Genomic DNA, 12,262 nt, shown 5'->3' on the forward strand with positions numbered 1-12,262 from the left:
ATAAGGCAAAGAGGTGGCGCTGATTATTATTAATTGCCAAACCAAAACTTTACAGTTGTTAGCCAACTTACTCATAGTGCTGCAAATAAATACATGTGAGTGCATGTGTGTGTGTGTGTAGGTATATATACCAAGTCAATAAATGAGCCGTTTATTTTGAAAGTGGCACAAGTCATTTCCAACTCATGGTCTTAAATGCATTGTTATTTTTGAACGAATGCATATATAGATGGTTCTACAATTATAAAATAATAATAAGAATAGCATCTTTTGGATAGTGGACTCTAACAAACTGGAGGCGAGGAGAAATACAAACAAATTATCACTGAACCTAAACGACATGAAATGACTTATGCCACTTTCAAAATAAACGGCTCAAATATGACTTAACTGTCAAATGAATGAATATGTGCAAATAAAAGTTGGACGGTACGTTGTATTTGACTGGCTGACAACTCAATGGTTGTTAATGACTCAAATTGCTTACTGTTTAGCATTGATAGCTATGTATATATATAAACAATTGCATGTATGTGTGTAAGTATATAACGAATAGTGTGGGAATTTCTGAAAAATGCTGCTGTTTGAATGATTGTTATATTTTTTTTGTATTCGCTTAACATGCACATAAAAAGCGAAGTGGTTTTTACTTACCAATAATGGCATGTACCCGCACGCTTAATTGTGTTCGTACCACCAAAGAGTTTTTGCGACTGAAAAGAAATTAAAAACAAAAAATGTGTGTATTAAAAAAGTGCAATACAAGACAAGGCAGTTAATTAAAGTTGTAAAAGAATTTTTTTTTTAATTTTTATTTTTTTAAGTAGCATAGTTGAAGGCGTTAAGGCGTAGGTAAAACATTAACGAATTTGTTTTTATAGCTTCCAGTTTTCGAAAGCCATACCTCACAACAACAAATCAAGCAACATAATAACTTTTTATTTTATGTTTTTTGTACCTTTCATGAACATGAAATGGTATATTAACTTTGGTCCGATGTTTGTAACGTTGAGAAATATAGAAGATAGACTCACCATTAAGTATACCGAATTGATCAGGGCGACGAACTGAGTTGATATAGCCATGTCCGTCTGTCCGTCCGTCTGTCTGTTTGAACGCAAACTAGTCCCTCAAATTTTGAGATATCACAATGAAACTTGGCACAAGGATGCATTTTTGTATTATATTAGACATTTGTCGGATCCGGTAGGATTGGACCACTATAACATATATCTCCCATATAACCGATCGTTCAGATAGAAAGATTTTTGGCAATTTCTCCCTTAATTTCGAATATAAAAACGTTAAATTTTGTGATATTTATTCTAATATATCATAGAAGATTTCATGAAAAAATCATTTCGATCAGAGCTATATATAATATATGTCCCATACAACCGATCGTTCAGATAAGGGGGTTTTTTGCCATTTTTTATTTTATATTTATCTTAAAAATCGTTTAGATATATACATCTGTTCATTATATATTTCTTATCTTATACATCGGATTATTTGGAGATTACGAACGGGATAAGATTATTGTTCAGCACCATTCATGAAAGGTATGAAGTCTTCGGCACAGCCGAAGACAGTCCCGTCCTTAGTTGTATTTTTTTTTTTTTTTTTGTAGAATGTTGATTAGTCTTTGTTTTGAGTCAGTTCTTTACTCGTTTCACTTCTGCATTGAATTTGGTTCATTGACCATTTAAGAACATCGATCGTTGAATATTAATTCTGTCTGGCGCTTACCAACCAGGTTTGATTCAAGAACGGAGAGGCGTTATAAAAGAATCTATCACAGAAATATCTACAAGAAAATAAAGATTATACAATACAAAAAAAAAAAAAAATTATGGAATCATGTATAGTAGATCCATATGCAATTTGCAATTCTTTTATTGCTTGCTATTATTCTCTATCTAAGCTCATATAAGTAAAAAATGACACAAAAACTGAAATTGACTCGTAATGGTGGGTATCTAAACGGATAACTGATTGCAGAGGTCCCGCCTCTTGGAGATATAAGGATTCATCTCCCTAGGCATTATGAAGAAATCGGGTATACAATAGTTCAGCCGTTTGAACCAAAAAATTATAAATAGTGTGAACCGGTGAGATTTGGCTGATCGGGACGATCAGACTTAGGTGGAGGGCAGTGTGACGAATATGAGTGACACTAAGTGATACTCACATCCCTAATCTAATGCTAAGTAAATAAAGTCACAACAACAATAAAGCAGACAGTCACTTGTATCTACATAAACGAATCAATCATTATGTCTACACATATGTACGTATACGCAGCAGAGAAGAGATGCACAAACACATGCAGATATCTTATCTGAGATGCTCCCAAAAGTATGCAATTGTAATTGTGGAAGTGTCGCTCACAAATACACGCATATGAGAAGCTATATACGTGCATCTGTAGTTATAATTATATGGCGGTAACTAACTAAATTCTGGAAGCGCCTAGAAGATGCCACGAGGAAATCACAGAGTATAAAAGCATCAGCGGTAGAGGCGCTGCAATCAGTTTTCAGTTAAGCACGCTATCTGTCGGGCAATAGATCAGTTTCATTTAAGCTATCAGTCAGTTTGGTTATTAAGCAAGCTAGTAGCAAAGTATAAGTGTCATTGTGAAGTATTTTAATAAAGGCCATTTTTCCCTTATTCAATATAGGAGTTATTTATTCAACAGTTTAGTGATTCGAACTTAGCAAAATGGCAAATAAGAGGATTTGCAGTAAATTCGCTATAATAGGCTTTCAGCCTCACCTACAAAGAAGAGAGAATCCTTTGTGCCGACAAATGCCCGGATAACGCCGGTCTGAGTGTCTAATACCAGAAACTCGCAGTTGGGGAAAGCAGACACCACATTGAGATATGCATGACTATAACCCAACTTTTATTTGTATAGTGCAATACGTTAAATTCTTACTTATCTAAAATCAACCCCGACATACGCAATGTATGTCATGTATCTCCACATGACGCCAACCATCTTTTCAATTGCAATTTGAAACCAATGCTTCTAACACCCAAGCCTCTACAACCCTATTGAACTGCCAGTTTCTTTGAACTCCCGTTAGGGGATATCAATGGCATTGTGGTGTCCATCTTTGCAGACATTTTGACATAGTCGCAGACTTTGATTAATTAATTAAAAACCATATAGCTATGAGCACCAGTTCAGATACGCTTTCTATTTACCGTAGCTCTTGAGATGTCTTGGTACGTTCTCTAGCAAGGTTGGTGTTTTTTCTTGAAGACTTTCTTGTAGTATTGCTGAAATTGTTCGTTCGGACTTCACACGTTTCTAGCTTATAATAAAATTTGTTACTTGATAGGCTCGATCAATAATTTTTTTCTTAATGCTTTATATGAGATTTTGCACTTTCACCGAAGATATTTAATATTTGCTTAAGATAAGGCAGGTTTCGAAAAAAAATTTTATTATCTCAGATTACCAAGGTTGTGTAGGTAGTGCACGATCATTTTTATTGTTGCACTTGTGGATGACAAATAACCACAATAGTAAACGATAGAAACTTTCCTGGAAATAAGCATTTGACAGTTTGTTTACAAGTACTCATATAACCAAACCCAAGACATGTGGTGATAGTACAGCCAGTCATTATGATGCATAAATTAGTTTGAAGAATCTGGAAGTCATTTCACATTGGAGTATCAAATAAACAACGTTAGACTGAGTGGCCACAATGAGTGTCATAACAGTCACCGCAAACGTCCTCATTACCGCAAACAATCAAAAGCAACTGATTCAATTTTTTGTGGTTACATTTGGTAAATTAATATGTAAAGACATGTTTAAGTAGACACGAATATTTAGGCGAATTGTATATATTATGCATAAAAAACTATAGCGTTTATAGAGTTTATCTACAGATAAGAAACGCGTTCATAAACTTCGCAAAGTTAGGGAGTTTCGGAGCAGCGCATGGTTTTTAAATGCTAAAATCCTACAAAAACACCCCTGCAGCAAAAATGAGAGACAGTCATGCAAAGCACCAGTCTAGCTCTACAGGTTTAATGACTACCTCCGAGCTGGTGCTAATTGCGCCAGAGAGGAACAGTTAGTAGCCACACTTGTACCGAGCCCGACATATTTGAAATTAAATTTATTACTCAACTGCAACGACTAAACCATCTACGACTGAACGAGTTAAGAATGCATTCAAAACGTCTGCAAGTGGAAACAATTAAACATGTCGGAGGACATCACAATGGTGAAAGTGTCAGTTGAAAGCACTGCGAATGGTAGAATTTCATTACCGATATCATTCACTTCAATATAGCTTTGCCAAGGAGCAGAGAATTGCAATTAAATGCTTTAGTAATGCCAACGGCGCTATCTGTCGACTGTATGCTTTAAGGTTAGGCTAGATTGAAGTAACAACAATTGGAGTGGCAAGACATTTTGATCCTTTGTGGATGTCGTGAATGCCAATTGGTGGTATATTCTCCAATCGCGATACTCTCACACTAGTCTTGAAAAAATCACTTGCTTTCCTGTACGAAGCTACGTAGATGCGAAATATTTATGTCCCTACAGTCCTTGACGTTGGCAAGACACAGCAGAGATTGATACCCGTTCCTTTTCTATCCAATCTTCCTTACGATAATACATTTGAGGAAACTTGGCTATCGGCAGAGTCTCTTGGCTCGATCGCTACCGATTATTCTATCCTCCAGTAGCTCCTATACCCTAGGATTGAAAGCCTCTATGTAATTTCATCTTTGTTTGTGAGTGTTACCCTAAAAAGTTTCGAAAATAGCCATGCTGCGTTAATCGTTTCAATATTTGTGTTGTTATCTACCAGTAGCCTGGTTGTGAGGTGACTCAAAAAAATCTTCGAACACACTTTGTGTAATTTATGTTAAGATTTTGTATAAAATACACCGCGTCGTCAGTGCTGCCATGTTTTATTGAACCCTATAACCAGAGATAACCAAGCTTAAATGTTTGTTGGGTATCTGCTTAACAAAAACTTATTTTTATTAATCATATTTTAAAATTTTAAACAAATTTATGTAATTTTCGCGAAAGCGACAACAAAAATTTAGTTAAGATTATTGAGTTGTACTGCGCCCTTCACAATGATTAAACTAATTTTGTACTTATTATCACGACCATGCCCACTTTGTGAAGCAAATCGCAGTTGAATAGCACTTTCGTTTCATTGTTGCTATCAATTTTGATTAATTTCTTGATAAATTTGTTGATTTTAATGCGAAATAGCCAATGCGTCTGGCAAAGTTAGAAAGTGTGCGGAATAGGGGGAAAAAACACAGATTTATTGTTTATAGCCAGCAGGTATTCGGTGAATGTGCGCAATTATTGAAGTAGAGTTGTTGTATTTTATAATTTTTCAGTTGATGATGTTTTTTTTTTTTTTTTGTGTTTTTTTGTTTTGTTGGTAGTGAAAAGTAATTGCCAATGCGTTCTTGGATTAAAGCAGTTTGCTCTGCTCGTTATTGTTTATTCACAACTTTGCTCCGCAGCCGCCTGGCCTTGGCCAATGATGCTTGGCCAGCAGATTATTTTCTTTTTTTGCCGGTGGTTTTCACTTACTTTGATTTTATGGTTAAAAGAAACGGCAAAGTTTTTGCCAGAACTGTCGAAAGTTGGCTATAAAAGAGTTTCGCTGTGTCTCTGCATTTATGTATAGAGGTAGTGATGTATAGAACAAAGGAACCGGGTACCTACTAACCGATTCCTATAAAAAATCTAAAATTTTACAAAACTGAGAAAATAATTTATAGGAACCAAAACTTGATTGAAAATATATGACATTGGATCGTATGCCACTTCCAATACAAAATAATTTAAACTAACCAGGAAAACAAGACTTTTCATAAGGAAGTTATTTTTTTTAAGGTTTCAATGAGGACGAGCTGTTATAATGCATTAATATTTTACAGAAACCAAGATATCAGACTCTATGAAATATAGCTAGCGCACAAGAGCGGGTTCGAAAAGAACATTTACCGGGTAACTTGTATACCTATCGTCGGTACATGATGATACGGCGATTGGTTGATTGGCCTAAAAATTGCCGGTGGAGCGAAATCGGATGATGATGGCAAAATAACAGGTGTATTGCAGTTATGGACCGGATTTCCAAATAAAGGGTGTAAAGGTGAAAGGGGAGCCCAAATTTACTCAGTCGCCATTCATCTCTTTATCTTTGTCATCATTGCGGCTGTATGTACGTTAGACCTGTAGTTAACGGCCATTTTTGAGAACCCGGCGCAGCATTCTTCATATTACAAGCTATAATTCCAGACACGCTGGAACCTCGAACCCGTCGCAGAGGTCTAACGATACGTTAATAAAGATGTTGATGACTTCGTCGTGCATCAATCTGCCTGAATTTAATTATTGCTATCTGCTTTTAGACTACTTTAAATTATGTTTAAGCCATTTTATCCCATCGATGATGCTGTGGTATTTTGTATGATCCATCTAGCATTTTCATTAGGATTCGACAGTTTGAAACATTATGCTTGAAATCTGTTGTGTACTAGAGCTGGGCCTCCTCACGGATATGACGTTACTTTTCTTTGAAGTTATCCTCGCCGCAAGTCTTGCATATGCGTCCGCCAGTGACCCATAACTGTGACAGTAATACTAAAGATATCTTTCTCTGTCCTATTTAGTAGCTCTCTGTTCCTGCTTGTCCTGCGGGCGTCTGAGCAGTAACAGGGACACTTCCGAAGTTTTCTCGCTGTACCTATTCAGTTCTTGAATGTTGTATTACTTGTCCAAGGCTAGCCACCAGACTATTCAGCGTAAACATTAGTATGGGTGTGATGACAACAGATTAACATATCGGGTAGAAATTCAGATGAGTCCGCTTAGAGTACAATTCCATTTCGTTCATTATATAGATACTCGGAACCGCACATCACTACATGGAGTGCGTTTTGACGTACTCGCAGTGACCGCAGTGCATTTTTTGCCAACCACCGTTTTGAATGTCTAAATTTCACTTTCTGTTCTCTTTGTGCTCGAAAGCAGACAAACAAAACAAGCGGTCATACAGATGGACGAAAAATGTAGGCATGTCTGTCTGTCAAAGCGGATGCTACGACAAAGGCGAACGTAATTTACCTTGAACCCATTATTCCCCCCGCTGCTGTTCCTTGTTTATTATACTTGGGCCTGCAAACATACATACATATGTACGTACATATGTATGTGAAGAGCTAATATGCAAACTAGTAAACGACGCCAAGTGGCAGCGAGATGTTGAAGCAGGAAGTTTTCGTTTCGACTTCGGCCATATCGACACAACAAATGCAACCGTCCATGCAAGGTGGGCTGAGACGCAGGACAACTGATGGACTACCTGCATTTGAATGTTTGTTTGTATGTACCCACTCACTACTCATGCTATTCGATAGCACTGCAGGGGTGGTGGGGCAGTATTGTTGCACTTCCAATGGTTGACAATTGGCGTTGAACAGCTCAGCGAGTCCGTTGCATTGTTGGGTTTCACTAGGTTTCTGGGGCACAATAAAAAACTATTTTCTCTGCATAAATGAAATGTGTTTACATTATCGTGTGGGTGCTTTTTATGCCATGACCAACTGTATCCGTTGCGCTGATGCCGTATGTTGCATGTGGCATGGTGCTCATGGTGTCCGTTCAAAATTTGCCACTTTAACGAAACGAACACTTTGAGCCTTCTTGGCCTTTCACTTGATATGTAATTTATTGCAACTCCAAGTGCAAGCAGGCAACGAAGCTTAAAAAAATGTGCATTCGATACTCGTTGTACAGAGAGGCTATTCGATTTTAATAACTGGCGAGTGAACATAAAAAATTATAATTAACTACTTGGTAAAAGTGTACGTGATTGGAATAGTTTACTTGTTGTCACAATCACTCTTTTCACTTATTTTAACGGAGCATCATATAACGAGTGGTTCCAATTTTGTTTGATATAATAAAGTATGCGAATGAAAAGACTTTGGGATTTTTATTAGTTGGAGAAAAATGTCATTTCATTCAACAAAGTTTCTAAAAAATAAATCCTTTTAACGACTTATTTTCAAATATTCCCAAGAAAAAAATAATAACATGAACCACTAACCGCCACAGTGAGCAGACCTGCCCTTTGTTTCAATAAAAAAAAAATTATGTAGGGCGCGATAACCTCCAAAAAGATGTTAGGACGAGCTTCTCTTCCAATCTGCGTGGTGCTGCTTTTAATTTTGCCTACAAATTGGCGGGACGTGACCTACTTGTTCTACGCCGACTCCGAACGGTATCTGCAAGGCAGATAAGTTTTCACTGTCAGCTTTTTTATGGCAGAAATTCACTCGGAGTGCTTGTCAAACATTGCCGCGCGGCGATCCCGCTTAGAAAAGTTTTTTTTTAATTGAAAAAACTTCTTTCTAAAATTTTTATGTTACTTTGCCCGGGACGTGAACCCGTGATTTTCAGTGTGGTAGGCGGAACACGCTACCCTCACACCACGGCGGCCGCCAGGAGGAGCAGGGACATAAGATCAATAGTCATAAACTCAGCTGACCTTATGACCACTTCATCTGGCCTTAAAGTCAATATGACCATATGAAATGGTCACAATGTCAAATTTCAAATGGTTGTAATATCGACGGTATTTGCCATCCTACTTTGCGAAATGGTCACAAAGTCAACTTTATTGTTTTTTTTTTCTCAAAATCACTGAAGGAAGTTGGAATCGGTTTGGATCTTCCCAGGGTGAGTTCACATACTTTACCAGCCATTTAAACGAAAATCGTCATCATCCAAAACTCTTTCCTGTTACTCATTTCATTTGCTGCATTTCTTTCGCAGATTCATAAAAACAAGTAAGACCAACTTTTAAAAATGTTTCCCATGCTTTAATTAACATATATGTAATTAAATCAACAAATTGTAAAATGCAACTAATTTGCTTTAAACCACACATTTTCGTAACTTCAGCAATCTTAGGCGGCATTGAAATAGAAATTCCACACAAACAAGTTAATATGTTTGTGGCATGCAGTGCACAGCGGGGATATATAAAGGGCCGATAAATGCAACCAGATTATTGTCGCATAACACCAACCATAACAAACCTCGGTGTCTGTGACATTGTCGGCTTGGAGGCAGGAGAGCGCGTCCTGCGATATGCGATCAAGAACGTAGAACATTAAACTCGTTCTAAATATCCGCCATTACTTGCCACACATTTGCCACAATGACAACATTTAGATGTCGCCGCCATGCAAATTGCTACATAAAATGCATTCACCACATCAAGATGAGCTACAAACAAAAAATAATTTGCTATGTTGTTTATACCACAAATTCGAGGATAAAAGCTATCATTACATAGAGCTGTCACGCTTCAAATATTAAGGCACGTTTTTCAAAACAACTGTACAATTTTTTTTATTAAATTAAGGGTACCTGGCAACCGATTTCGTCCATTTTGACGGTAAATTCCTATCCCCGTACCAGTAATGTTTTTCTCATATTTTTATTGCAATCACTACGCTAACAGTATTGGGGAGAAATTTAATAAGAAGGGCTAGCTCTGATGCCTATTTTGAAGTTTTCTTAAACTTTTTTTCGTAGCTCCACCCTATCACAGGCCAACCTAATAATAAATAAATATAGTATAAGAAAACTAAAAAACACGCAAATACGGTACCGTTTTAGTATCTAAAATCCACTTAGATATTTGACGTTGATAGCACCGTAGCAAAGAGGTTCGTGTCTCCGCTATTAAGCACAACTCGTTTTGTAGTGAAGAAATTTACGTGATATATGCGAACCAAAGCAAACATAATTCATATAGACTTTCAGTAAATATATTTTTTAATAGGGCTGCCTCCTAACTTTTATTATATATTTCATTAATTCTATATCGTAAAATGGTAGATTTCCTGAGGTAAGGCAAAAACAGGCCAAAATAGGTTCAGCCAGCCCGGTAGAAAAATTAATTGTTTTCTAGTAGTTACAGTAAACTTCTGTCTAATATTGCTGGTTGCTAAAAGGGTTTCTTGAATTTTAAGATATCCCGGTTCCACCATTAACGGTATAAGCACTACGAGGGTTAATCGGTTTATCCACAACTCTTGTCGACAGAAGTGAACTTAACACAAAATATACAAATGTTTGTAAGTAACTGCAAATGCCCTGATTCCTCTGACTTACAATTCTACTTTTAAACTTATAAGCCGTGAATAGTGTTGCTAAACAAATTGGTCAACTCCCACAATATCAACTATCTATTCGTTTTATAAACTGCACGTTTTCTAATTAATTAACAAAACATTATTAGATGTAGGTGAGTAAATCTTTGAACTAAACAATTCTGGTATATCACTTCATGTTGGAAGTCACAAATGACTTAAGTTCTTCAGAAAAGTTGTAGGTGTAAAAATGGCAAAGCTTAAATTACATAACACCTCCACCTACAACGCCAACATATATGCTCCTTAATAAAAAAACAATTAACAAGCAAACACAATGATGTTTACACAAATATTAAATAAATTCAAACAATGAGCATTAAAGAGTCAAGTTTCAACACAAATTCCAAAGCGCACAAATCATTACTTCCCTTTTGTTTAGCTTTTTTATTTTACCAACTTCGTATTACCTATCTATGTATGTAGCACATATGTAAATAACAACTAAAACTTACCTAGAATTGAGACCTTCAATTTCCTCCGATTGCTCAGCAAGCGAGGACTCCAAGTCCAAATAGGCGCCATAATCACCATCTTTGTACACCTGAATGGCAGCATCGTCAATCTGAAATGCAAGGAAAAAATTTGAAAAGGAAACGAAAGTGATCGATTAGTGCGAAGAATGTGGTTAATGGAGCGTAAGCGATAAGAAAATCTACTAATGTACTCGCACGCAAGAGAAAATGCGCCCAAGTACATACAAATATATAAAGATTGGTCCATTATATGAAAATAAACCCAGTTGCATTCCTTAAACAATATATTGATGTGCAAATTATGGCCATGGATTCGCAAGAAAGTAAGTTATAGACAGGTTTCTTTACTTACACATATGTATTTGTGTATGTGATATGCGTTTATAGTGAGCACATCCTTTATAAATCACGTTCATTGGTCAATGGCGCGCCGCTGGCAATGCCATTCACGTTCTCATGGAGTAAAAGTGGCGCAAAAAGCAAAGTACATTGGGCTAAACATAACTTCATCGTATGTAAAAAATTTTTTTCTTCTAAGAGATCGCCTGCTTTTTCAGAGTCGTTCGTCGCCTGACATACACTTTTAACAAAGGTAGTAAAGCCATTCACAATAACGGCGTAATCAGGGACAGCAATTTATAAGTAAAGGTGGCGACAAACAAAGCTGATGATCTATAAGCATCTTTTTTTCTCTTGGACGTTGTGGCAGCGCACTGCCCTCAATTGGCCTAATAAGTATCTTATAATACAATTACAAATAATGATGCAGACGAGAAGAGTAAAAATTGTCAATTGAGGGTCCCTGCTACATTCTAGAGTCGCTAATAGGCGGTACATGGAAAATACAAAGAGAAGTAGTACTGCAAAGGGTAACGACATGCTTTTCGATGGATTATTAAAAAAAGGGAGAGGTATAGGTGGAGAGATAGGATGAATGTGAATATAGCAGTGATTGGTAGAGGAAGGGAAGTAGAAAGAGATAGGGGAGGGGGGAAAGAAGCAGAAACAGGGAAAAGGAGTATTTCATTTGCCACTTTCAACATCCCGCTTTCGTTTAAGCAAAGTGGCAATTTTAACATTTAACAGCTTTAGCAAAAGAAATGAGGCGACCCGAACATTCGCAAGTACTTCCACGTACATGATTCACAGCCTGAAAAAGGATTTCCATATCGATAGGACTTTATAGAGCCATTGAAATAGTAATAATGAGGTGATTCTAATAACAAGAGTTGCAAATATTTAAACACCTGGGAGTTGTGAGCTCCAGCTTCTGTGACTGACTGTGACTGTGACATCATCTGGATTTCGTTCTCAATCACGCGAGTTACATGTCATTACTCCCATTCCTTTTCCACCTTCAATCTATATGATAATTTCTCTTAAGTTTTCTCTTAAGTTTTAAGTACTCGTAGTTTTAAGTACTTGTAGTTTTGAACTTAGTTAATAAGAATTGGAAACTTTCTCCTTCTTCAATAAACCTCCAGAGTAGTAAGTTAATGTTTTATTTAAATGGCTTAAGCTCACAAATTTTATTCGCGTAACAATAG

The 12,262-nt window shown here is 36.7% G+C and overlaps 1 protein-coding gene across 10 annotated transcripts in view; it reads right to left on the reverse strand.

Moving 5' to 3' along the window:
• The window catches only part of Fhos (Formin homology 2 domain containing), a 206,518-nt gene that overhangs the window by 25,836 nt on the left and 168,420 nt on the right, over positions 1–12,262 (reverse strand). For all 10 annotated transcript variants that reach the window (XM_067790423.1, XM_067790419.1, XM_067790418.1 and 7 more), the window contains 2 exons: positions 10,695–10,804; positions 655–713 (listed from right to left, as the gene is read on the reverse strand). In XM_067790423.1, coding sequence (XP_067646524.1) covers positions 655–713; positions 10,695–10,804 — 169 coding nt within the window. The remainder of the gene's footprint in view (positions 1–654; positions 714–10,694; positions 10,805–12,262) is intronic.

The sequence above is a fragment of the Eurosta solidaginis genome, chromosome 5 (genome assembly GCF_040869045.1).
Source record: "Eurosta solidaginis isolate ZX-2024a chromosome 5, ASM4086904v1, whole genome shotgun sequence".
In the NCBI taxonomy this organism is placed as follows: Eukaryota; Metazoa; Arthropoda; class Insecta; order Diptera; family Tephritidae; genus Eurosta; species Eurosta solidaginis.